The following is a 22,857-nucleotide window of genomic DNA, read 5'->3' as shown; positions in this document are numbered from 1 at the left end:
CCCTACTTATTTCCCTATGATCTATATTCTCTCACATGCCCATTAACATCCCATGATTTTCCGAGCAGCAACCTGTCCTACGGGTAATTTACAGTAGCCATTCCAGCCGCCAGCACTTCTTTTGGATGTGGGAGGAAACCAGAGAGACAAAGTGCAAACTCAACACAGATCGCTCCAGAGGTCAAAAGTTAAACTGCCGCATCTAAATGCCATTCAGCAAGCTTGCACTTTAAAGCAATGCTCAAAAGAGTGTTGCAAAAACAGCATTAAAGTTATTGAATAATGGGGGGAGAAAAAAGAAATTACAGTGCACTTATGAAGCAGAGTAACAGGTCACCCCACCCAGCAAACTAGGGAAGGAAGTTACAGTAAACAGTATAATCTTCAACAATTCTAACAAGCACATTCGCACACGCAGCTTTATGTCAAATACTATGATGGCATTATGAAAACACTAGAACAACAGGGTCACCACACTACAGAACCACATTAGGCCCTGTTCTGGTGTACATTAAATTACAGCAATGCATCCATGACACTAGAATTGCTAGTTGTTTAGTGCTGGGCTCTACTGCGATGCATTTGGTGAGTGAATTGATTGCTAACTATGAATAACTTAGGTATGGGTAGAGAAGGAAACAGTTAGTAAATAAGGCCTATGCTTGCATCTTTCACTTGAAGTGTTAGATTTCTTGGCATTTTTCTCGAAGGACTGCTGATAAAACTATCCTCCTTTTCATTAAAAACTAATACGTTTGAGTCAAAATTAAATTGTTCAAAAGTAGGCAATCAACAACCAAGCTAAGCACATTTAAAACAACTTTCAACGGACATCCATCTCACATTTACACGGCTGCACTCACAGTTTTCATTAGGTCTCACTGGCTTTCGTTGTGCCTTACTTTAATTTCTCCATTGGTTCAGATGGTAGGAAACTCAAACCCTGAGATGTCACTGACACTGAGGCCTTGCAGGATAACTTCAATCAATAGCAAACAGAATGCATTGCAAGCTGCTAATTTGGGAAATCATCTATTTTGCACTAATGTCCAAGTATTTAGAACCCAATAATATTTGGGATTTATTATCTTGGATTTCATTAGATTGTTTAAGTGGGACTTAACAAGAACAAGTTATTTTGTTTTTCAGATATTGATTCAAACCAAAAAGACATTACTTACATCGAGAGTATGTGCATTTAGAACCATAAGACCCATGCTTTTCGTTAGAAGTTTACATGCATGTCCTATATTGAAGGAAAACAAAACATTTATTAGTACTTGTTAAAAATAAATCTGTGCACCTTTGCATCATCTTTCATTGGAATAGCCTTTTACAATTGTTGAATCTGTCTACAAGTAAGGTATTATTTTCCCTGCCATACATGGTGAAAATGCAGGTACAAATAACAGTGAATTATATAACATACTGACACATAAAAAACGGATCCAAATCTTTAACTTACAAATTTGGAACAGAAAGTTTTACTAGGGCTTCAGTTCTCAATAATGTAAACATTATCTATTTCTATATTCCTATCAGTATGCTGAGGTTCCTTGAGTTAGAAAAGATCAGACTTACAGAAATCCAACTTTATGCAAATTTTCCCTTATACTTTAAAGCTTTTTCAAGACAGTGATATTATGTTTTGTGGTATGTATTAATAACAGGATACAGCATATATTCTGATATTTTTATTATGGTTAGCACTCAAGTAAATACCCAAAGAACTAAAACAATTAATAGAGTATGTTCTATAATAGACTGTATTAGAGGATTGGGAAGCTTTGAAAAACCAACAGAAGGCAACTAAAAGTAATTAAGAAGGAAAAGATGGAATACGAAGGTAAGCTAGCCAATAACACAAAAGAGGATACCAAAAGCTTCTTTAGAAATGTAAAGTGTGAAAGGGAAGCGAGAGTGGACATCAGACCGCTGGAAAATGATGTTGGAGAGGTAGTAATGGGGAACAGGGAAATGGCGGATGAACTAAGTATCTTCCATCAGTCTTCAATGTGGGAGTTTCTAGCAGTGTGTGGAAGTTCCAGGTGTCAGGCAGCGTGATGTGTTACCATAGTTACCATAACTAGAGAGAAGGTTCCTGGGAAACTGAAAGGTCTGAAGTTAGATAAGTCACCAGATTGTGTGCACCCCAGGGTCCTGAAAGAGGTGGATGGAGAGATTGTGGAAGCATTAGTAATGATCTTTCAACATTCACTAGATTCTGGAATGGTTCTGGAAGACTGGAAAATTGCAAATGTCACTCCACTCTTCAAGAAGGGAGAAAGTGAGAAGAAAGGATACTATAGGCCAGTTAGTCTGACCTCAATGGTCGGGAAGGTGTTGGGGTCCATTGTTAGGTATTTGGTTTTGGGTACTTGGAGGCACAGGATAAAATAGGCTATAATCAGCATGGTTTCCTCAAGGAAAAACACTGCCTGACAAATCTGTTGGAATTCTTTGAAGAAATAACAACCAGGGTAAACAAAGGAGAATCAATAGATGTTGTGCACTTGGATCGTTAGAGGGCCTTTGACAAGATGCCACACGAGGCTGCTTAACAAGTTAAGAGCCCACGGTGTCACAGGAAGATCCTAGCATGAATAAAGCAGTGGCTGATTGGCAGGAGGCAATGAGTGGGAATAAAGGTTTCCTTCTGGTTGGCTGCCAGTGATCAGTGGTGTTTCACAGGAGTCTGTGTTGGGACTGTTTCTTTTTATGTTATATGTCAATGATTTGGATGATGGAATTGATGGCTTTGTTGTGAAGTTTGCAGACAATATGAGGATAGGTGGAGGGGCATGTAATTTTGAAGAAGTAGAGAGGCTACTGAAGGACAGACAGATTAGGAGAATGGGCAAAGAAATGGCAGATGGAACTCAGCGAAGAGTGTATGGGAGATGCACTTTGGGAGATGAAATAAAAGGGTAGACTTTTTTTAAATAGAGAGAAAACTCAAAAATCTGAGGTCCAAAGGGACTCAGGAGACCTTGTGCAGAATTCCCTAAAGGTTAATTTGCAGGTTGAGTCTGTGGTGAGGAAGGCAAATGCAACGTTAGCATTTATTTCAAGAGGACTGGAATATAAAAGCAAGGTTGTAATGTTGATGCCTTATAAAGCATCAGTGAAACCTCACTTGGGAGTATTAAGAGCACTTTTGGGCTACTTATCTAAGAAAGGGTGTGCTGACATTAGAATGGGTTCAAAGGACGTTCACGAAAATGATTGCAGGATTGAAAGGCTTCTCATATGATGGGTGTTTGATGGCTCTGGGGCTCTGCTCACTGGAATTCAGAAGAATGAGAGGTGACCTCATTGGAACCTACTGAATGTTGAAAGATCTTGATAGAGTAGATGTGGAGAAAATTTTTCCTACCATGGGAGAGTCTAAGTCCAGAGGACACAGCCTCAGAATAGAGGGGGCATCCTTTTAGAACGGAGATGAGGAAGAATTTCCTTGGTCAGAGAGCAGTGAATCTGTGAAACTTGTTGCCACTGGTGTCTGTGGAGGCCAAGTCATTGGGCATATTTAAGGCAGAGGTTGATAGATTCTTGATTAGTCAGGGCATGAAGAGAAATGGGGAGAAGGCAGGAGATTGGGGCTGACAGGGAAAATGGATCAGCCATTATAAAATGGTGGAGCAGGTGTGATGGCCCAAATGGCATAATTCTGCTCCTCTATCTTTCGGTCTTGTATGTGGAGCGATGACATAGGTTACTATAGAAAATTGAAGTTTCTTACGGTGAAAATAGCTTAGAGACATTTCTCAGGAGCAGAACCCTTATGTAATCCGGAGATTGAATATAGCCCAATTTACCTGATCAATGCTGAGAAAACTGGTTTATTCCAAAGATAAAAAGTGCCAGCTACAAATACAAGCAAACTGTAGATATAAAACTTGCCAGAGATTACCGCCATTAAGAAAACTATTTTTGTAAGAAGCTCTCACTACTAGTGGGAATAAAAGTTATAATGACAATTGGGGAGATAAACTAAAAAAAATTGTGAGAGAGAGAGAGAGAAAAAAATCAGTGTAGGAACCGATTTCTACAAAATGCAGAGTTTATAGTATTATGCTTCTTTCCCCCATTTACTTGTATACTAATATTCTCAACTTGGGATAATGCACAGCAGAAAGTTTTTAATTTACATTACCTAAAACTTAACATCTGAAAAGCACAAAGCAATTTACAAGGAAAGATATTAAAAATTAAACATGCTAATTTCATGGGAGGCAGGATGTGGGAAAGCTGTTTAATGTCGGTATTATCTCACTAGCAGATCTGATCTTGAAACAGAAATTTGGTGGCATTATTGTCACCATTGCAAACTATTATTCAATAAGGAAATATTTGAGCATTGAAAGTGCAGTGAGGAGGCATTAGGCTGATGTCAAATGTCAATGGTGAGGAGGATTGTGGGCATCTCCATGTGCGCAAGGAGGTGTTCACAGAATGGCTATGACCTAATAGTAAGCAAAGGATTCACGAACTCCTAAAAAGATTAACCAAGAAATTTACTTTGAATTGAAAATAAGTACTCGCATTACAAGGTATAAAATTAAACTTAAGTATTACAAATAGGAAATTTTTTAATGTATTTTTGGAATAACTAGCAGAGTGGAGGCAAAACCTCTGGAATTGTAGAGATTTTTTTTCCAAGTTGTTAAAACCTGATAGATGCATAAATATGGACAGAGTGGCCTTCAGGAATCAGCAAGCTTTTTTTTTTAATACAAGTATTTTTATTCCCATTTTTTTCCTTTTGCTAGGAATCTAATGATAGCTGAGAGAAAATGAAATATTTTTGCATTGCTCTAACTTAAAAGGATGTAAATCACACTGATAATATCTATCAAAGGAATAACTAAGATATTTGTAAGTACTTTCCCAACAGAAGCTAGAAAATATGGAGGAGCATAAAGTCTGCGTTCAGGGGAAGGAATTACTAAACTAGTAGATAGAAAGATAAAAGATACAGGCTAATCGACTATAGGACTTTATCTTGATGGGCTGTAATACAAAGGATGGAAGCTACTTTACAGCTGTAAAGAGTTTTGGTTACACCACAACAGATGCCTGGCTATTAACATGCTGATTTTCAGCTGAGACCTTGAGTCTTTGACAAGTTATTACAGACAATTTTGTTTTGGTCAAGAAATTGTTCCATCATTGTACTTGCTGCAACATAAATGGGAACTAGGTGGCTTCTTTAATATAACTCTTAACTAATTCAGAAGTTTAAACTGTCTGCTATTCATTTGTCTTAACATTACACCAAACTGGTGGAGAATTAGTAATTATGCAAATAGGGGTTTTGGTCTATCCTATATTGTCTATCATCTTTCACAGTACTTCACTAACCATAGGTGCCTTCCTTTATGTTTGGTATGCCCAGATATAGAATGTTTTCCCTTTCACTCCTAATGATTTCACTGTTACAGACCTCCTTGATTCCACACTAGGTCACGGAATCAGAATTACTGAATAGTCAGAGCCTTGATTTCACTTTACACACTTACTCAATAGAAGAGCAATTCATTAACTTCCCTTCCCACTGCCCCGCAAATTCCTTCAGATACCTACCCTGCTCCATTTTGAATACTGGTGCCCCAACTACCACCTCAGCACTGAAAAATAAACTACTCACACTGTGAAAGTAGTTTACATTGCCTCACTTTTGGTTCTTTTGCCGTAGCCCTCTCTTCTTTGCTGTTCGAACAATGCGAACAAATTCACTCTGCCTGAAAACTTTTAAATCTCTCTAGCAGATCCCCACGTAAGCCACGTTCCAATGGGCAGCCTGGTTGTGCAGCAGATGGTGCTGCTGCCTCCCAGTTCCTGACATACAGGTTCGATCTCGACCTCAGGTACTGTCTGTTCAGAGTTTGCACTCTCACAGTGACTGGGTGGCTTTATCCTAATGACTTCAGTATCACAAGGGCTCTTTGACTGCATACCAGGTCTCAAAAATCATAACTACGGACTGGTCATACTCTAGCATTCTCATGATTCCACGCACATCCCAAAAGCGTGGCCCATCATTATTATGTTCATCATTCTTTCTCTATTCTCATACTCTGCCTCCAGTTAGAAAGCCCAAGTGTCTTCTCTAAAAATCATACCCTCAGTCTGATCAACTATTCATAACAAATTCTTGATATTAAAAGTGTGATAGTCTGATCAACTATTCATAACAAATTCTCGATATTAAAAGTGTGATTGTATGTTAATCTTGCTTCGTTTCATTCTACCTACCGAAATGTAACACACTATATTTCCCAGCTTAAATGCATCTACACGTGTCCCCCCACTCTACGTAATGGAAGATCACTGACCCAAAATGTGAGCAGTTAAGGCTGATCATGTATAAGGAATGAAATACAGTTGAGATTAGATTGGTTATTAACAAAATAGATCAGAGCTACACTGCCTAAAGGGCCTTGCATAAAATACTGAATGTATGACACTTTTGCTCACTCTTCCTCAACCAATAAAACTGTACATGATACTTTTCCAAAATTTACACTCTTGCCAATATTTCTTTTTAAAATCAGTTTTTTTTTTGCAAAAAAGAGAAATTGTTTTATGTTTGGACAGTTACTTTTCTTGCTATGTTAAGTTAAAGCATTCAGAGATTACTTGAAAACATGGCACTGTTGTCTTGATGTTTATTCCGAACAGTACTGTACAAGGACATGCATTCACAAATTAAATAACAACTTTCAGTGAAACACTATTAGTTGCAACTCCAGCTGTACCTATATTAATAGCAGTTTCCTGCTTGTCTCCGGTCAGAATCCAAATTTTGATGTCTGCTTTGGATAATGTTTCTATAGTTTCAGGAACTTTGTCTTGTAGTCTATCTTCAATCGCTGTAGCTCCAAGCAATTGTAAATTCTATTAAAATGATGAAAAGTAATTAGCAGCAGAACAAAAAGATAAGCTTGTCAAAGGATTTATCTTAAAGATTACTGCATTGAGTGCAACCATATGGAAGCAAGGTTTATAATTTTCAGTCTTGGAATTTGTATTATTCAACTTGATTTGTTACCCACCCAATTTTTACCATTTGGCTAATGCTCATTGATTAGTTCCACTTCACACAGAGCATGTGCGCACAGTTTGCCCCCAAATGGCATAGCAAATAATAAAATTAACATCCATTAGTTTCTTCCTTGTAATCATTAGATAGTTTATCAGTTGCCAACTTTAAATAACAGGATTGAAGGAAAACCTAAAAAATTTGAAGCAGGCAATCTTTAGTAGTCTGTTATCATTTTAAATTGCTTCACATCAACCAACAACTATTTGTACTTAGCTTCTTCCTTTAACAAAACATCAATTCAGAAATTGAGGCAGAGTATTCACAGCCTTCATTTCACATTGATTACACTGTGTTTTGAACCTCAAAGCCACACTAAGAATGTTCCTGTTCACCTCCTTAACATAGCTCATCTGCTGCTCAAATCACGACCATCTCGTCTTTACACATGGCCACTTCACAGTGCTCCAAGCTGGTCTCCATTCTACCATCTGCAAACTTACAAAGTCATACAAAACTCTCCCAGTTAAATCCATCCCACCCATTACTCTCTTGCATTTTTGCTTACAGAGGCCCCAGTTCAAGCAACATCTCAAGTTTAAGATTGTCATCTTTCATTTCTGGTCACCCCATGATTTTACACTTCCCTCTGACTAATTTCCTCCAATCCTACAGTTTGCAGATATCTACACTTGTGTGCTTATCTGAAAAGTTAATGAAAATTGGTAGCATGCCATCAGCTGCCAAGGCTCCACTTCCTTGTATTCTCTTTTTAACTTGTCTTTTTTTCCCGTCAACTTACTCCTTATGTCTGGCTTTTTAACCCACTAAGTATTTTATTATTTCCATCTTGAAGAGTATTGCATGTCTCCTGAAAGAATCCTTGAGATATTTTTTCTGCGTTAAAGATATGATGGAAATATATTTAAAAGTAATTGTCAAAAGAATCAAAAGAGTTAAAAAAAAAACATGCAATGAGTTATGAATATCAGGAATGATCTGCCTGAAAGGGTGGTGGAGGAAGATTCAATTATAACTTTAAAAAGGTAATTATTTAAATACTGGAGGGGAAAATATTTGTGGGGTTACAGGGAAATAGAGTAGTGGAACTAATTGAATAATACTGTCAAAGAACCCGCATGGGTACAAGGGCCAAATGCCCTCCTCCCAAACAATGCTACTACCAATTGTGTTTTATTCAAGTCTAGTTGCTGTTCCAATATAAACATGTACAAATTGTGTTCCACAGAACCCTGGGAGGGGGAGGGGGTGGTGTGGATGCAAGTGTGTAGACCAACTCTAGGTTTTTACCAGATGTCACACTGATCTGTTACAAAGTACAGAAGACAGGTTAAAGATGACATTACTTTCTTTTTAAAAGGGAGAGATGAACATCTGTTTTGTATGAACAAATACAAGTGAGGATAATTTCTACCCAAAATTTTAACATTTTTTTCTTTCATTATACAGTTGATTCTGGTTAATTGGGCCATTGGTTAATCAGGGCAGCTGCTTATTTGGGACAACTCTTCAGAAGAAAACCAAATTGACAAAATAGCTGAGATTCCCTTAGTTTATTTGAAACACTGTGCCTCTTAACTGGAGCAGGAGATTGCAGCTGATCATTTACAAACTAGCATCAGTCACGTGTACATCACACAGCTGTTAGATACGACATCATGCTTAGAATGAACAGTATTTAAATAGCGTCACTTGCATGTTTATGTTCAAAAAGCAGTGATTTTTTGTCACTGAAAGCTGGTGAGTAATAAACAGTAAGACAATTCTAAGCTGTTTTGCTCATTGCAGTTTCAAGCATTCAGGTTTGGAGATGCCAGAGATGGCCAAGAGTGAGAATTTCACTACTTCAACAAGTTAGAAACTACAAAGAATTCGACGGTATCGACAATCATCTTGAATGTTGCAACTAAAATGAAGTTTTGGTGGATGCAAAAGCACTGTTTGAAGGCAGTCCACGATCTGCACTAGGTGTCTGCACTAATTTTGTTCACTTACAGTCAATCGAAAGAACACGGCAGGGTACACTGAATGAATTCCTCTTTCGAGAACTCATACACAATTTTATAGCACTTTAGTAGTTTTGGTAGTGTTCTAATTTATTTTGAATTTCATTTAAATACTTAATTTGTTACTCAGTTAAATGATAATTTGTCTTTTTTTAATATCTTTTTAACTATTTCCTGAAAATTCGGCTAACTGGGACAGCTGCTTAATTGGGCCAAAATGTACTGATAACAATGTGTCCCAATTAAGTGGAATCTACTATATATAACAATGGCATTATTGTGAAATTTTATAATTATCCTGGCCTTGCTGTCAGCACAAACCTACTTACCTCTTGTAGTTCCCCTAGCAAGGATGTACAGAGAGAAGCCAGCCCTGGATAGGACTTCTTCAAGAAAGAGCTAATCACCATGGATTCAGAATTTTTTGGAATTTAAAGAACATTATGTCATTGCAATTTAGGGTTCTGTAATTTGTTCAGGTAAAAACAGTGCTGACTGCTGTCCAACTTATAACACTATGATCCAAACAGCACAACTGTGGCTGTGGTCCTGGAATGAGGTCATCAACACCACAGATTTCTCAGTCTATTTAAAAGCTTCCAAAAATTAAGCACATTTCCCTTTCATGCCACACTTTTAATAATTAAAAATGCTAACTGTTTTAAGAAATTGAGCAGGATACATTAAAGAAACAATTAAATGGTTAAATTTAGCATAAAAGTCATTTTTAGGTATCAAAAACAAAGTTACTGATACGGAGGTGCATACAGTGCCAACGCGTAGTCCAAAACAACTGAGAAATGGTTCAATACTGAGTTATTTTGAAATTTTATTTTAAGTGACAAATTTAGAACAATTTCATATCTGTAAACCTCATTAAAACTGAATTAATAGACTGTACTTACAATTAACTGACTGGCCCAGTTGCCAGTATTCCTTAAGACCAAGATATATAAACCTGTTACATTATTCTATCCTTTCAAATGCATGCTTTACAAATTTAATTTCTCTCTTTAAGAAAAACAGGAATTATCTCACAACTCAATTCATTGACCTTCCATGGACACTGCCTGAACCTGCTAAGGTTTACATTTTCTGGTTTTGTTTCTAACTCGTTCATACAGTTTTTTTTCTGTAATATTCTCTTTTTGTTTCAGCAATGAATGTCAATATTCTGGTCACATTACCGATATTATTAACATACATTTTAAAAATACATATTTCAGTGCAAGATTCTATCTACTGCCCTTTTAAAAAAATTAAGAACTATATTTTCACAATTTCTTTAAATGTCATGCCTTTAATTTTATCAATAACCCTTAATGGAATCAGTCAACTCAGTATGTACTTCATCAATTGTATTTCCTCTATCCACACAATCTAACTTTTTAAAATTCCTGAAGTTTCTTAGAAACATCTGGGCTTTTGAGAGAACATTTGAAAAATGACGTGAAAGAAAAAAAAACACACACACAAATCTTGTGTTCTTTCAGTGCTGAGATTAGGTAGTCATACTGAGCAATGGGTCAGTTAGGAGTACCCTTCTCTGGGGAAGTGAGCCTTTACTCTGAGGTCTTCCTTTACAATACAAAATCTGCATCAATGCACACTAACTCGGAGGTTAGATTGAAGTTGCTTTCACCTTGGGTGCTGAACGAACTGTTCCCAGCTCCTGCAAACCCAATGTTTTCAGATAGTTATTTACCTCTCATAACAACCCCATTTCCTGAACACAATTTACAGCTATGTGGGCAAATGCAAGCTGAAGGACAGGGAAACTTCTGCAAGTTCGAATAAGACAAAGCAAAACAATCAGCAAGCATGATTATTGCAATTTATTCGCATGAAAGCTGCGTCTTACCAAGTGAAAATGACAAGTTTCACTTAAGATACAAGCAATCTCCCCTACACCTATTGATGTTTTGACCGGTATCTGTGAGGATTATTTTCACTTAACCCAATTCACACCTACCTGATAAACTCTGTGTTTTATGATGGAATACTGCCACCTGCAGGCAGATATATAACTTGGCCACATACTTTAGTCGCAATGAATAAAAGTTTGGGAACACTAGATGCATAGTTATTAAAGCACAGAGAGGAACACTTTCAAATTATTTAAAACAAATGCATTATCAGACCCAAATGATAACTAGGGTTATAGTCTGTAAAAATGATAGCATCTGGACCATGCCAATCTTTTTGCAGCTATCAGTGGGCAGGAGGTACAGAAGCCTGAAGTCCCACGCCACCTGGTCCAAGAAGAGCTACTTCACTTCTACCATTGAGTTCCTGAATGAACCAGCAAAACTCTAATCGCTATAGCTTAGCAACACATCGACCACTTTGCAGTAAAATGGACTTTTTTTTTGTTCTAATTGTGTTTTCTTGTAAAAAATTGAATATATTTTATGTGTATACCTTTCTTGTGAATGCTGCTTAACTGATGCTATGTACATGTGATGCTGCTGTGGACAAGTTTTCCATTGCATCTGTGCAAAACAATTACTTATGCATATGACATGAAACTTGATTTTGACGTTGTAAAATTATTACCCGTTTCACTCAACACATTGGTATTTGAAAAAGAGTTTAAACTGGGAGTTACAGCCTGGGCACAAGTTGGCTTAAAACAGCACTCATTCTTTCATAAATTTCAATATCTTGAAGAAAGACTTTTGCCTAAAGCTCACTGGTGTTAATTATACTGTCACTGGTATCACATTCTTTATCTACCTATATCCAGTTCTGATTAGAAATAAAAAAAAAGGCGATTTAAATTTCATTCAGCAGTGGAAATTCAGGATCAGAATCAGTTTATGACATGTTATGAAATGCGTTGCTGCATAGCAGCAGTATAGCACAGACATAAAATTACAATAATTACAAAAGAAATGAATAGCAGAAAAACGGAATAACAAAGTTGTATTCATAGACCATTCAGAAATCTGATGGCAGTGGAGTAGAAGCTGTTAATAAATTGTTGGGTGAGTGTCTTCAAGCTCTTGTAGCTCCTCCCCGATGTCAGTAATAAAAAGGCAAATTTAATGGGAATTGGGTCAAGGTAAATAGAACAACACACAATTTAATAAACAAACATCATTTCTGAACGTTAAACTCAATGCACATTTCTGAAATGTTTCTTTAAATTATTCTCCACTTTCAGCAAACAGTGACATATGCTATGAGCACAACTGTGGCATTTCATAACTGAAATGCTTATCCAGTTGTGCCCCATCTCAAATCTTTTTCACTGCAGTCTACAAGGAATTTTCTTTCCAAGGAACTACAGACAGAAATTAATTATTACCCAATCAATTTTAACATCCACCAACTTGAATATTATCTCACTTTTTGTTACTTTTGCAACAAAAAGCTCACAGGTTGAAGCCCAGCATTTTTACTCTATCATATAGTTCTAATCTTTTACTTGATCTAATACATTTACTGTATCACTTAACACTCCTCTGCCAGATATCAGCCACTCACCACCCATCATGCCCCTAGTGACTATGAGACAAAGGGAAAGGCAAGTAAATCTTTTATTAATTATTTAACTTTTACTTTATTTTAATAATTTGTTTTGTGACATTTCAGTGATGAAAGCCTGCTTTGATTATTCAGTTACAAAATCTGGAAAAATCTCATTCCTGATATTCAAAAATGATTTCATATTGATTATAGTAATGGGATCAACAGAATGATTTTTTCCACTCATTATAATTTCAGGTGCCAGATGGGAAGGAAATAGTTTCCAACAAAGACACAGTAATGTCTATAAATAATGCTTGAGCAACAAAGTGGAAAATAGATTTGCTTTTGCAAACAGAAATGTCAGATTTCATCAGTGCAAAATCTGTACTAACTACTGTGCTGTAGTTTATGGATGAGAAAACAAGGTAGTATGACTAGCAAATTTTCTCCCAGTTTCCAAAGCACAGAAAGGGAAACTGAATTTCAAACAAGTTTTAAACTATTTGGAACTATTTTCAAGTATCTGCAAAGCACTTCAATGACTTCCTAGAGAATAGCTACAGCTGTTCGAGATTGGCTGGCTCTGCTCCCTCACTCCCTGGAGTCCTTGGAAAGCAAGCACTGATGACAACCTGAAAGGCACCAGGTTCTATCTCCGTAGACAGAAGTGCAATCAGGTAATCGGCAGAGGGAGGAAGAATAACAGCAAAAGGCTCCTTTCTGTGGATTGACTAAGGCTGGCACTGATAAATTTCAAAAAATATGCAGTACACATTATCTGAGACACATCCAGCAAGTTATAATCAATAACAACAGTTAACTGAGCTTCAAAGATATTGTCACATAAACAGCAACATAGTACGGCATGCTCCAAGCTCAGGCTTGGTTGCACAAGTCAGCCACTGATCACAGGCATCCCTAACAACAACAGGGCTCTTAGAAAATGCTTTACCCAATAATTATAGTGACCCCTAACTACAATGCAATGATAAAATTACTCATTGTGTTTGGGTACACAATTAACTGACAAGTTATTTGCTTTATGATACACAGCATTTGAATTCTGCTCGAAAAGCTTACTTTTTCGATCAGTTCATAACTTTCTTCAAGCTTGAGTATCCTGTTCTGTAGTGCAGTGGAAGCCCGTTGATATATTTCCAGCCAGTCTTGGTACATCATCTCTGAAATTTCAGCAACTGCAAAGCACAAGGTTCTCAATCCTGAAAAAGCAAAGACCATCATTACATTTTATAGTTATCTTGAAATGACTAAATATCCTTCAGCATACTTGATCACTTCCCCTGGCAGCTTACTTGATATACCCACCACCCTCTATGTCAAAAAGTTACCTCTCAGGTCCCCTTTAGCTCAGGAGATAAACACGTCTCTTCTGAAACTTAATGTCACCAGTAAATTGGAATAATTATAGAGTTTAAATATGAATCTGGCAATATAAAAAAGTGACAATTCTTAGCAAGTAAACATTGCCAACTGGCAGAACTTTAACTGAAGCCACAGCATGAATATCCGAATCTGCTATTCCACACATTAACACATGATGAATATTTGTACATGATCTTTCATCATTATTCCAAATCAAGGCAATTTTACACTTTCTCTGCCTTAAGGCTTGTTGTTTTTCATCCCACAGTCTGCACCAGTACTACCGGTTCCCTGGATCTTACACAGATGTAGCACAATGCAAGACTGCCAGGACTCATTAATAACATTAAGTTTAACACATCTTACGAGAAGTTTATATGCAATAAAAATTAAAGAACTGAAATCTGGGAAATGCCAATACAAGCATAACTTTCAGACACACCATACAAGTAACTTTAATGTCAGACAGACATTTACTTTTGACCACAAATAAGTTTTGAAGTGGCACTATCAATTAATTCGTAAGTGCCATTGCAAAGAAAGCAGAGCAGCACCTCTACTTCCTTAGACATTTGTGAAGATTTGGCATGACATCTAAATCTTTGACAAAGTTCTGTAGATGTCTGTTAGAAAGTACACTGATTGGTCGCATCACGGCCTAATAAGGAAACACCAATGCCCTTGAATTGAAAATCCTACAAAAAGTAGTGGGTAGGCCCAGTCCATCAGGGGCAAAGCCCTCCTCACCATCGAGCACATCTAGAGGGAGCTCTGTCACAGGAAAGCAGCATCTATCATCAAGGACCCCCACCACCCAGACAATGCTCTCTTCTTATTGCTGTCATTAGGAAGAAGGTACACGAGCCTCAGAACTCACACCACCAGGTTCAGGAACAGTTATTACCCCTCAACCATCAGGCTCTTGAACCAATATTGATAACTTCACTCACCCCATTACTAAACTGTTCCCACAAGCAAAGGACTCAATTTCAAGGACTCTTCATCTCATGTTCTTGATATTTATTGCTTATTTATTAATTATTATTATTTTTTTCCTTTTGTATTTGCAGTTTGTTGTCTTTTGCACATTGGTTGTCTGTCCATCCTGTTAGGTGAGGTCTTTCATGATTCTATTGTGTTTCTTGGATTTACTGTGTATGTCTTGCGAGACCATGGATCTGCGCCTGGAAAGTCTTCACTCCCCCGGGCGCAGGCCTGGGCCAGATTGTATGGAAAACAGGCAATTGCCCATGCTGCAAATCTCCCCTCTCCACGACACTGATGTTGTCCAAGGGAAGGGCATTAGGACCCATACAGCTTGGCACCAGTGTCGTTGCAGAGCACTGTGTGATTAAGTGCCTTGCTCAAGGACACAACACACTGCTTTGGCTGGGGCTCGAACTCACGACCTTCAGATCGCTAGTCGAATGCCTTAACCACTTGGCCACGTGCTCACACATTTTCTTGCGGACATACACAATACGTGTATGTCCGCAAGAAACAGAATCTCAGAGTTGAACATGCTGGCATACATGTATTTGGATTATAAATTTACTTTGAACTTTAAATTTTTTGAATTCTACTCAGCTTTCACTAACACACAAGTAGAACTGCCAGACCATCACTTAGAAATTGGTTTTCATTAAAAAGTACTGATTCATGATGCCGTATACAAACCTTCTGTAGCAAACTGCTCTAAGTGTTTCAAAGTGATGTCCTTGTAACGTGAACTCTCAGACAACCGTTCATAAATAACTGTATCCTGCAAAATATATTCGAAAATAAATTCCAACACTAAATGGTTTATTACTCTACTGCACACCCCACATCATTATACAGGCCTTTAGGGAAATGTTACAACTGATACAGCTGCTCATAAGTGGGAACTACAATAGATATAGAACATGATTGCTTGTAGCAGTCCTATTCCAACAAAGGAGATGAAAATTACTGCTGAGCTTCTCCTGTTGAAGCTTTTGAGTCCAGGCTGAAGTGTTTGTTTGTAGGTTTAGTTTTCGTTATGCTAGCTTATATGTCTGTACGGCCACTCATTTTTCCCTAACTGCTCAGTGTGTGATATATGTGGCTCTGTATATCTGCACTGCTTTGTTTGTAACACTGAAGTGTCTAGCAGTGTGCATCACAAAATACTTTTCCCACTGACTGTCTTGTAAGGAGATCCCCTTATCTCACTGATGAAGCAGGTTTCCAGTACAAATATTGAGCACTGGACAAGCGCTTTGTGCCTTTGATTTTCTTACCTTCCTTGCTGTTACATGCTGACACTGTTTGACCAGTACTATGATGAACATCTAATAAAGTGGCTGTAAGCCTAAGATTTGTGTCTTATTTTTGACTCCTGAAGAGCCTATATAACATCTTCAAGTTCAACACCACCAAACTAAACAGTGAATAACTCCTCGGCAACTGATCAACAATTTGCCTAAACTCCACGATCTATTTCTTCCTGCTCCCTCAGTTATCCCACCACAGCAGAATAGGTCACTTCTAGAATTGCTCTATTATAGTCAGGAATAGAATTTCATTGTAGGCCACCTTCAGGTCTCACAAAGGAAACCAGGTACTGCTATGTTGCAGGCTTTCACCCCGGCCTTCTCTAACCATCCACATATCCTCACTTGCACTTTCTGCATGCGTGCTGGAATCTATTCCCTGAAGATGGTTACTGAGTGGTTTTGATTTTTATTGCAGTTTTCATTGGTCTCCAAGACAATTTGGCCAGAAGCATTAATAAATCTTCATTCAACCACCTCTAAGAGGACCACAACCCCCTTGGAGGCTTGCATGACTCGATGATCTGGAAAGCTATGACGGTTGGAGTCAGAGCTTTGTGCTTGGGCTCTTGGTAGGGTCACCCGTGTCAAAAAGGTCAAAGGGTAGAGGCCAGACTAAGAGTCGTCCACCGGTCCTCCAGGTTTGGGGGCTCAGCTCAGGGCAAACAACTCTGACAGGTAAAACAAAATTGCTATAAAAACAGCAATGAAGAATCCTTTTACATCTGAGTGTGACAGTATTCCTGAATCTTCATCTGGGACTTGCGTGACTGACAGTGGCGAAAACTGAGAAGAAGCTACTGACATAACGAAAGAAGCCCTCAACACTGCCAGAGATGGAGAACCTTCAATGCTGCCCTAAACATCAGTGGTGTAATTCGCAGTTAAAAAAAAAGGATTAAAATAGTTTGCCACACCAGCGCTCCTGATAGGCTGACCATCAAACTCACAGTTATGGCCCCATTTAGAAGTGAAAACTAATTCTGCACGAGTTCTTGACTATGACAAGCTTCTAACCTTCCTTAAATATTCTGACTGATAATTTGTCACTTCTCACTCCTATCCAAGATGGATTTTGTACATATCTAAAGGTCATTACCCTCTTCTGAAATATTTTGTGAAGGTGACAAGGGATACTGGAATATTGAGGTAAGTACAAAATCCTGGAGGAACTCAGTGGGCCAGGCAACAGTTGTTGAGGGAAATAGACAGTTGACCATTTGGGTTGAGACATTTCATCTGAACTAGGTTTGAAAATACAGTTTTGATTAAATATATTGGTATACATTTACATTGTGTACTTTGTTTTGCAGAATGAAAAATGGACTGGAACATTCTATGCTTAACTAATGTATAGAATATTTGGCATGGATTTATAAAATAGTACAGAAGGCAGTCTGTGAAAGATTACATTTCATTTTGAATTCAATGGCTACATTTCACAAGAGCAGAATAAAGATATCAAACAATAATACTTCAGCAATTCAAGGTTAAAAGAACAACATGAAGATTAGCGAAGACTCACTGCTCCTTTACAGTAAAGCCGCAGCTTTCCTGACGGTGTACGGACAATCACAGACATTCGTTTTCTGTTGCTGTAGAAGAACAGGCCACAAATAAGATTACTTCCTAGTAACAGGCAGCAAAACCAATCTCTTAACTCAATTGTTGAAGAAAAATGGGGCTAAGTTCCATTAACTTGTAATAAATAATAGTGCCGGAGCACTTAAACAGTTAAAAATTTACCTCTATGGCTCAAAGAACATATCATTAAAGGCACTTGATGGTCTTCAACAGTGTGCTGAACAATTCTGGATCATTTTTTCCTCAGGCAATTTGTGAATACTTAATTGCTGCTGAATGTTGTCAACTCAATATATGTCTTCCACTTTCCTGTGACATTTAAGTCAGTCCCTACCATGACCCATCCAATGATCTTCTACATGCACCCCTTATCCCATATCTCAAAAACAATTCTAAATATCCTCCGGACTGGATAAATTACAAATTGTCAAGTTACAACTACACTTTGAAGTAGAATTAAATCAAAATAAATTCGGTATTCATCTTGAAATTCCCTTCACCACTAGGTTGATGAATGCAAGAGCTATCAATGCCACAGAAAGGGCAAACAGGATATCTCCTCAATGAATGGACCAAGGGCAAACAAAGTAGTAAGATTTAATCAACACACATCAAAGTTGCTGGTGAACGCAGCAGGCCAGGCAGCATCTGTAGGAAGAGGTGCAGTCGACGTTTCAGGCCGAGACCCTTCGTCAGGACTAATTGAAGGAAGAGTGAGTAAGGGATATGAAAGTTGGACGGGGAGGGGGAGATCCAAAATGATAGGAGAAGACAGGAGGGGGAGGGATGGAGCCAAGAGCTGGACAGGTGATAGGCAAAAGGGGATACGAGAGGATCATGGGACAGGAGGTCCGGGAAGAAAGACAAGGGGGGGGGAACCCAGAGGATGGGCAAGAGGTATATTCAGAGGGACAGAGGGAGAAAAAGGAGAGTGAGAGAAAGAATGTGTGCATAAAAATAAGTAACAGATGGGGTACGAGGGGGAGGTGGGGCCTTAGCGGAAGTTAGAGAAGTCGATGTTCATGCCATCAGGTTGGAGGCTACCCAGATGGAATATAAGGTGTTGTTCCTCCAACCTGAGTGTGGCTTCATCTTTACAGTAGAGGAGGCCGTGGATAGACATGTCAGAATGGGAATGGGATGTGGAATTAAAATGTGTGGCCACTGGGAGATCCTGCTTTCTCTGGCAGACAGAGCGTAGATGTTCAGCAAAGCGGTCTCCCAGTCTGCGTCGGGTCTCGCCAAGATTTAATGTCAGATCAGGGGCAGAGAAAGAGACAGTAATGCAATGGTTGGACTTAGAGATGGAAAGAAAGTAATAGAATTAAAATCTGGTTTTCAAGGTCTCCCAAGGCATTTCAAAACTATAATACTTGTAATAGCTAATTTTTGATGCCACAGAAATTGATTGCCAGTCATTAGCATAATACAATTAATAGGGTGGTTATGCTTGTAAATATTTAGCACCTGCTTCACTTAATTTGCATCTCCTTCACAAGTACAGTCACTTTGTTGCATTTAATGACGTCGGTGAGGAAGTGAGCAAGCTGTCATTTTCACAAAGTTAACAGAAATATTTAATTCAGACAGCGCCTTTTGACATTTCACAATAAATCTAATCTCATCTGAAGCTGCTGCAAAATTTACATGTAATACAGCATCAAGCATCATCAGCCTCAATGGAAAATCTGTCTCTTGTTGCACCAACGTTGACCAGCCTGTTGGGTATTTTATTATTACCAACGAACAATCATTGTTTTTTTGGTGAACCAAACAAGGAATCGCCAAAATAGATCTCAGATAAAAGTTAAGGGCATGCATTTACACAACATCTAACAGCTTTGGACCTTTCAAAACATTTTACAATAACAAAATGCAAGCTCCTGCTATAACAAAAGAGACGCGGATAATTTACACTTGGCATTATGATAAAGACCAGCATTTCAACCTTGAGTATTGCCTATGTGGAATTTGTATGTTCTTCCTTTACCCCTGCTGGGCACTGGCATTACCACAGCCCAAAGAATTGTTGGTAGGCTCACTGACCACTGTAAATAGCCACTCATATAAATGGGTGGCAGGAGAATTGGTTGGGGTAGAGTGGATGAATCAATGGGTGAGAAGGAGAGAACAGTGAAAAGAGAGACAAGTAAGGAAATGGAACTGATGGGAAAGCAGTCAGATTCCATACCATTAATAACTTCATTATCTATTATGCGAAATATGAAATATGCCAGTTAAATGATGGATGCATCTTACGTAGGAAATTAGGGAGACTGCCACAGATCTTTGATAAGGATAGGATGTTTCACGTACACTATGAAGGGTTAGTGACAGAGCTGTTGTTCAACAATCCTTCTAGAAGTCAGCATCTACAAGTATATATCACCCTCAGTCCTGCACTGGAAGAGTAGACTGTGACTTGTGTGCTCAAAAATTTAGTGGAACTTCAACCCTCTGACACAACCCTCTGATATTTCTACACAATGATGTACATTTTTACATTTGCTATCACAAATCATGTTATAAATGATCACTCTTATCCATTTTTTGAATCATGAAATATCTGCCTTTACAACAGATTTCACCAGTAGGGTGAAGGAGTTAGGCAACAGTTTTGCTGTAATCGGAAATATCATAAACCATGCAATAAAATCTAATGTATTTGACCTGGAAAAACAGATGTAATTTGATTTCCATCCAAGCAAATGCAAGTTGGTAAGATTTAATTTCTCCAATCCCATTACAAGTCAAAAGACAACCATTCAGCCCATCGAGTCTATGCCAGCTTTCAAAGCAAACCTGACAGTACTTGCCCGCAAACTTATTTCCCTTGATCTATTCTTTCTCACATATCCATTAATACCACCCTGATCCTCCTGCCATCAACCTTCACGAGTCTTACTTTACTATACTGATCTTCCTGCCAATCATCCTAGTAGCCCCACATCTCTGGGAGGTTGGGGGAAACACAGGTATCCAGGCGAAACTCAACGAGTTCATGGGACAACATGCAAACTCCACAAAGATAGCATCAGAAACATGGATCAAGTCCCTGCAGCTGTGAGGCAATGGCACTACGTGTGACACTCCCTTGTGTTACTTTTGTAAAAAGTTTAAGCTTTGAAATGTTGATTACATGGGAGGATACAATTTCCCTTGCTTTTAAAATTTGAGTTTCTCTTCTTTGTTTCAGTTTCTACTTTACTCTCCCCAATCTCTGTAACCAGTTCCGATCCTACAATCCTCATGTGCCCAAAATTTGCCTTTTGTGACCCAAATTCACATTGTAACTAAAACTATACATTTGGCCCTGAACTCTGGAACTCGCCTCAAGGCTTGTCTACCTCTCTTCCTGTGATTGTGATTTGTGAAAAAGTCTATTCATGACTCTGAGCTAAATTGCCTTTTTTTATTTTAACAGTCTAAAACTTCTAACTTCTATAAATGCAAGATTCTACTATCTTAGATAAACAATGACCGCTTCCCCTCAAATACTGTTAATTCCTAAACAATGATTCTGTTTTCACTCCAAGTCCTAAATGAACTAAAATCTTTAAATTAATTTCATAATCAAAGCCCAAAAGAATTTTTGTTTTGCTGTTAACTCCAATCATTTCAAGTCAGGTAACAATCACCCAAATGATAACTACAGGGGGAAAATTAACCTATCAGATTACAGGAATGAAAATGAACCAGCAATTTAAAATTGTGTATGGTCAAGTCATCAATTTATTCATTATTGTGAACCAAAATCATCTTTGGTTACTTGACATGATGCATAATCACTGAGGAGCTAGTTACGTGGTCTCCATAAAATTATACACACGATAAATTTAAAGAGTTTAGCGTTGATGAATAAAATTAAAATTAACTGCTTCACTACATTTATTCTTACAATTCATTGGCTGCTTGATTCCAAGAATCAGATCATATCAAATATTATTATCATTAGTTTCAAGATTAGAATCATTATTGGAGCAGTTAAACATTTTATTTGAGGGTATTGCACCACTCAGAAGTCGATGCTTTTGCAAAAAAGATAAACAGCCAAATAACATCCAAATAATAATTTTTTTAAGAGCAAAATGGTTGTAATGTTAATTTTGATGTCAAAAATTAGCCCATTTGAAGTAGCAGAGCTCCCTTAAGGAGGATCATATTGGTTTTAATTTCCATGCACAAATGGAACTGGCTGTTGTACTTTTGCAGTACTGGGAAATGAAGAAGTGTGGGTGGATTAGACGAAAGAGAGATGCTGCACAGCTTCATACTAAGCATATGGTTATGCTCTTCTACACAAACCAAAGAAAATACACTAATTAGAAATTAGAATAGCTTTCTGGTAATAATCAAATGGTTTTTTTTAATAAAAGCTCTATGCTGTTGTCCTCATTATGAACCTGATTTTCTGATAACAAGCTGCAGTACATTTTTTCTTTCCAGTGTAGTCCTGGCATAACTCCTCAAAATTTGGCAGCAGCCAGATTCTTAATTGAGTAGGGAAAAACAAGCAAACATACCACTGGAGGTCAAAACTGAACTCCGGTCACTAGAGGGAAGAGGAAGCAGTATTATTTGTGCCACCCTCCTGCCTTTCAACAGGGAGGCCTGCGGGGGGGGGGGGGGGGGGTGCACCAGCACCCTGCTTGTTCCTCACAAAATGCAGACTCACCCCCTGCCACTCAATTGTCAATGAGGGGTTCTGCAGTGCTGGCTAAGTCGGAAGACTGTTGGATGATCGTGCCTGTAACCGTTCCAACTGTTTTCTATTGGGTAATGCAGTGAGTACCGGCAAATTAAAGCAGCAACCTCTGACAGGTCTTCAGAAGGCTCAATCTTTCATGTTTGGCTGCATGTTCAACTTAAATAGCAAGCAGGGACTGCAAAGAACAGGCATCCACCTAGTGAGCAATCTCACATCTGAATCTGTCAAAGACGGTCAAGGTCAACACCTTCCCTAATGACATTTATAGAACATTTATGACAATCTCTACAATAAAAATATTGCTAATCATCTTTTAACAGACTTCAGTATGTGTTTTAAAAA

General features: G+C 38.1%; 1 protein-coding gene across 6 annotated transcripts in view; it reads right to left on the bottom strand.

Moving 5' to 3' along the window:
• atp8a1 (ATPase phospholipid transporting 8A1) overlaps window positions 1-22,857 on the bottom strand; it is a 363,676-nt gene that overhangs the window by 141,237 nt on the left and 199,582 nt on the right. For all 6 annotated transcript variants that reach the window (XM_072252785.1, XM_072252787.1, XM_072252786.1 and 3 more), the window contains 5 exons: window positions 17,749-17,818; window positions 15,607-15,691; window positions 13,627-13,766; window positions 6,762-6,900; window positions 1,182-1,246 (listed from right to left, as the gene is read on the bottom strand). In XM_072252785.1, the coding sequence (XP_072108886.1) occupies window positions 1,182-1,246; window positions 6,762-6,900; window positions 13,627-13,766; window positions 15,607-15,691; window positions 17,749-17,818 (499 nt within the window). The remainder of the gene's footprint in view (window positions 1-1,181; window positions 1,247-6,761; window positions 6,901-13,626; window positions 13,767-15,606; window positions 15,692-17,748; window positions 17,819-22,857) is intronic.

The sequence above is a fragment of the Mobula birostris genome, chromosome 3 (genome assembly GCF_030028105.1).
Source record: "Mobula birostris isolate sMobBir1 chromosome 3, sMobBir1.hap1, whole genome shotgun sequence".
NCBI classification, from domain to species: Eukaryota; Metazoa; Chordata; class Chondrichthyes; order Myliobatiformes; family Myliobatidae; genus Mobula; species Mobula birostris.
The sequence above is the reverse complement of the archived record's forward strand: the minus strand, read 5'-3'. Positions and strand labels throughout refer to the sequence as shown.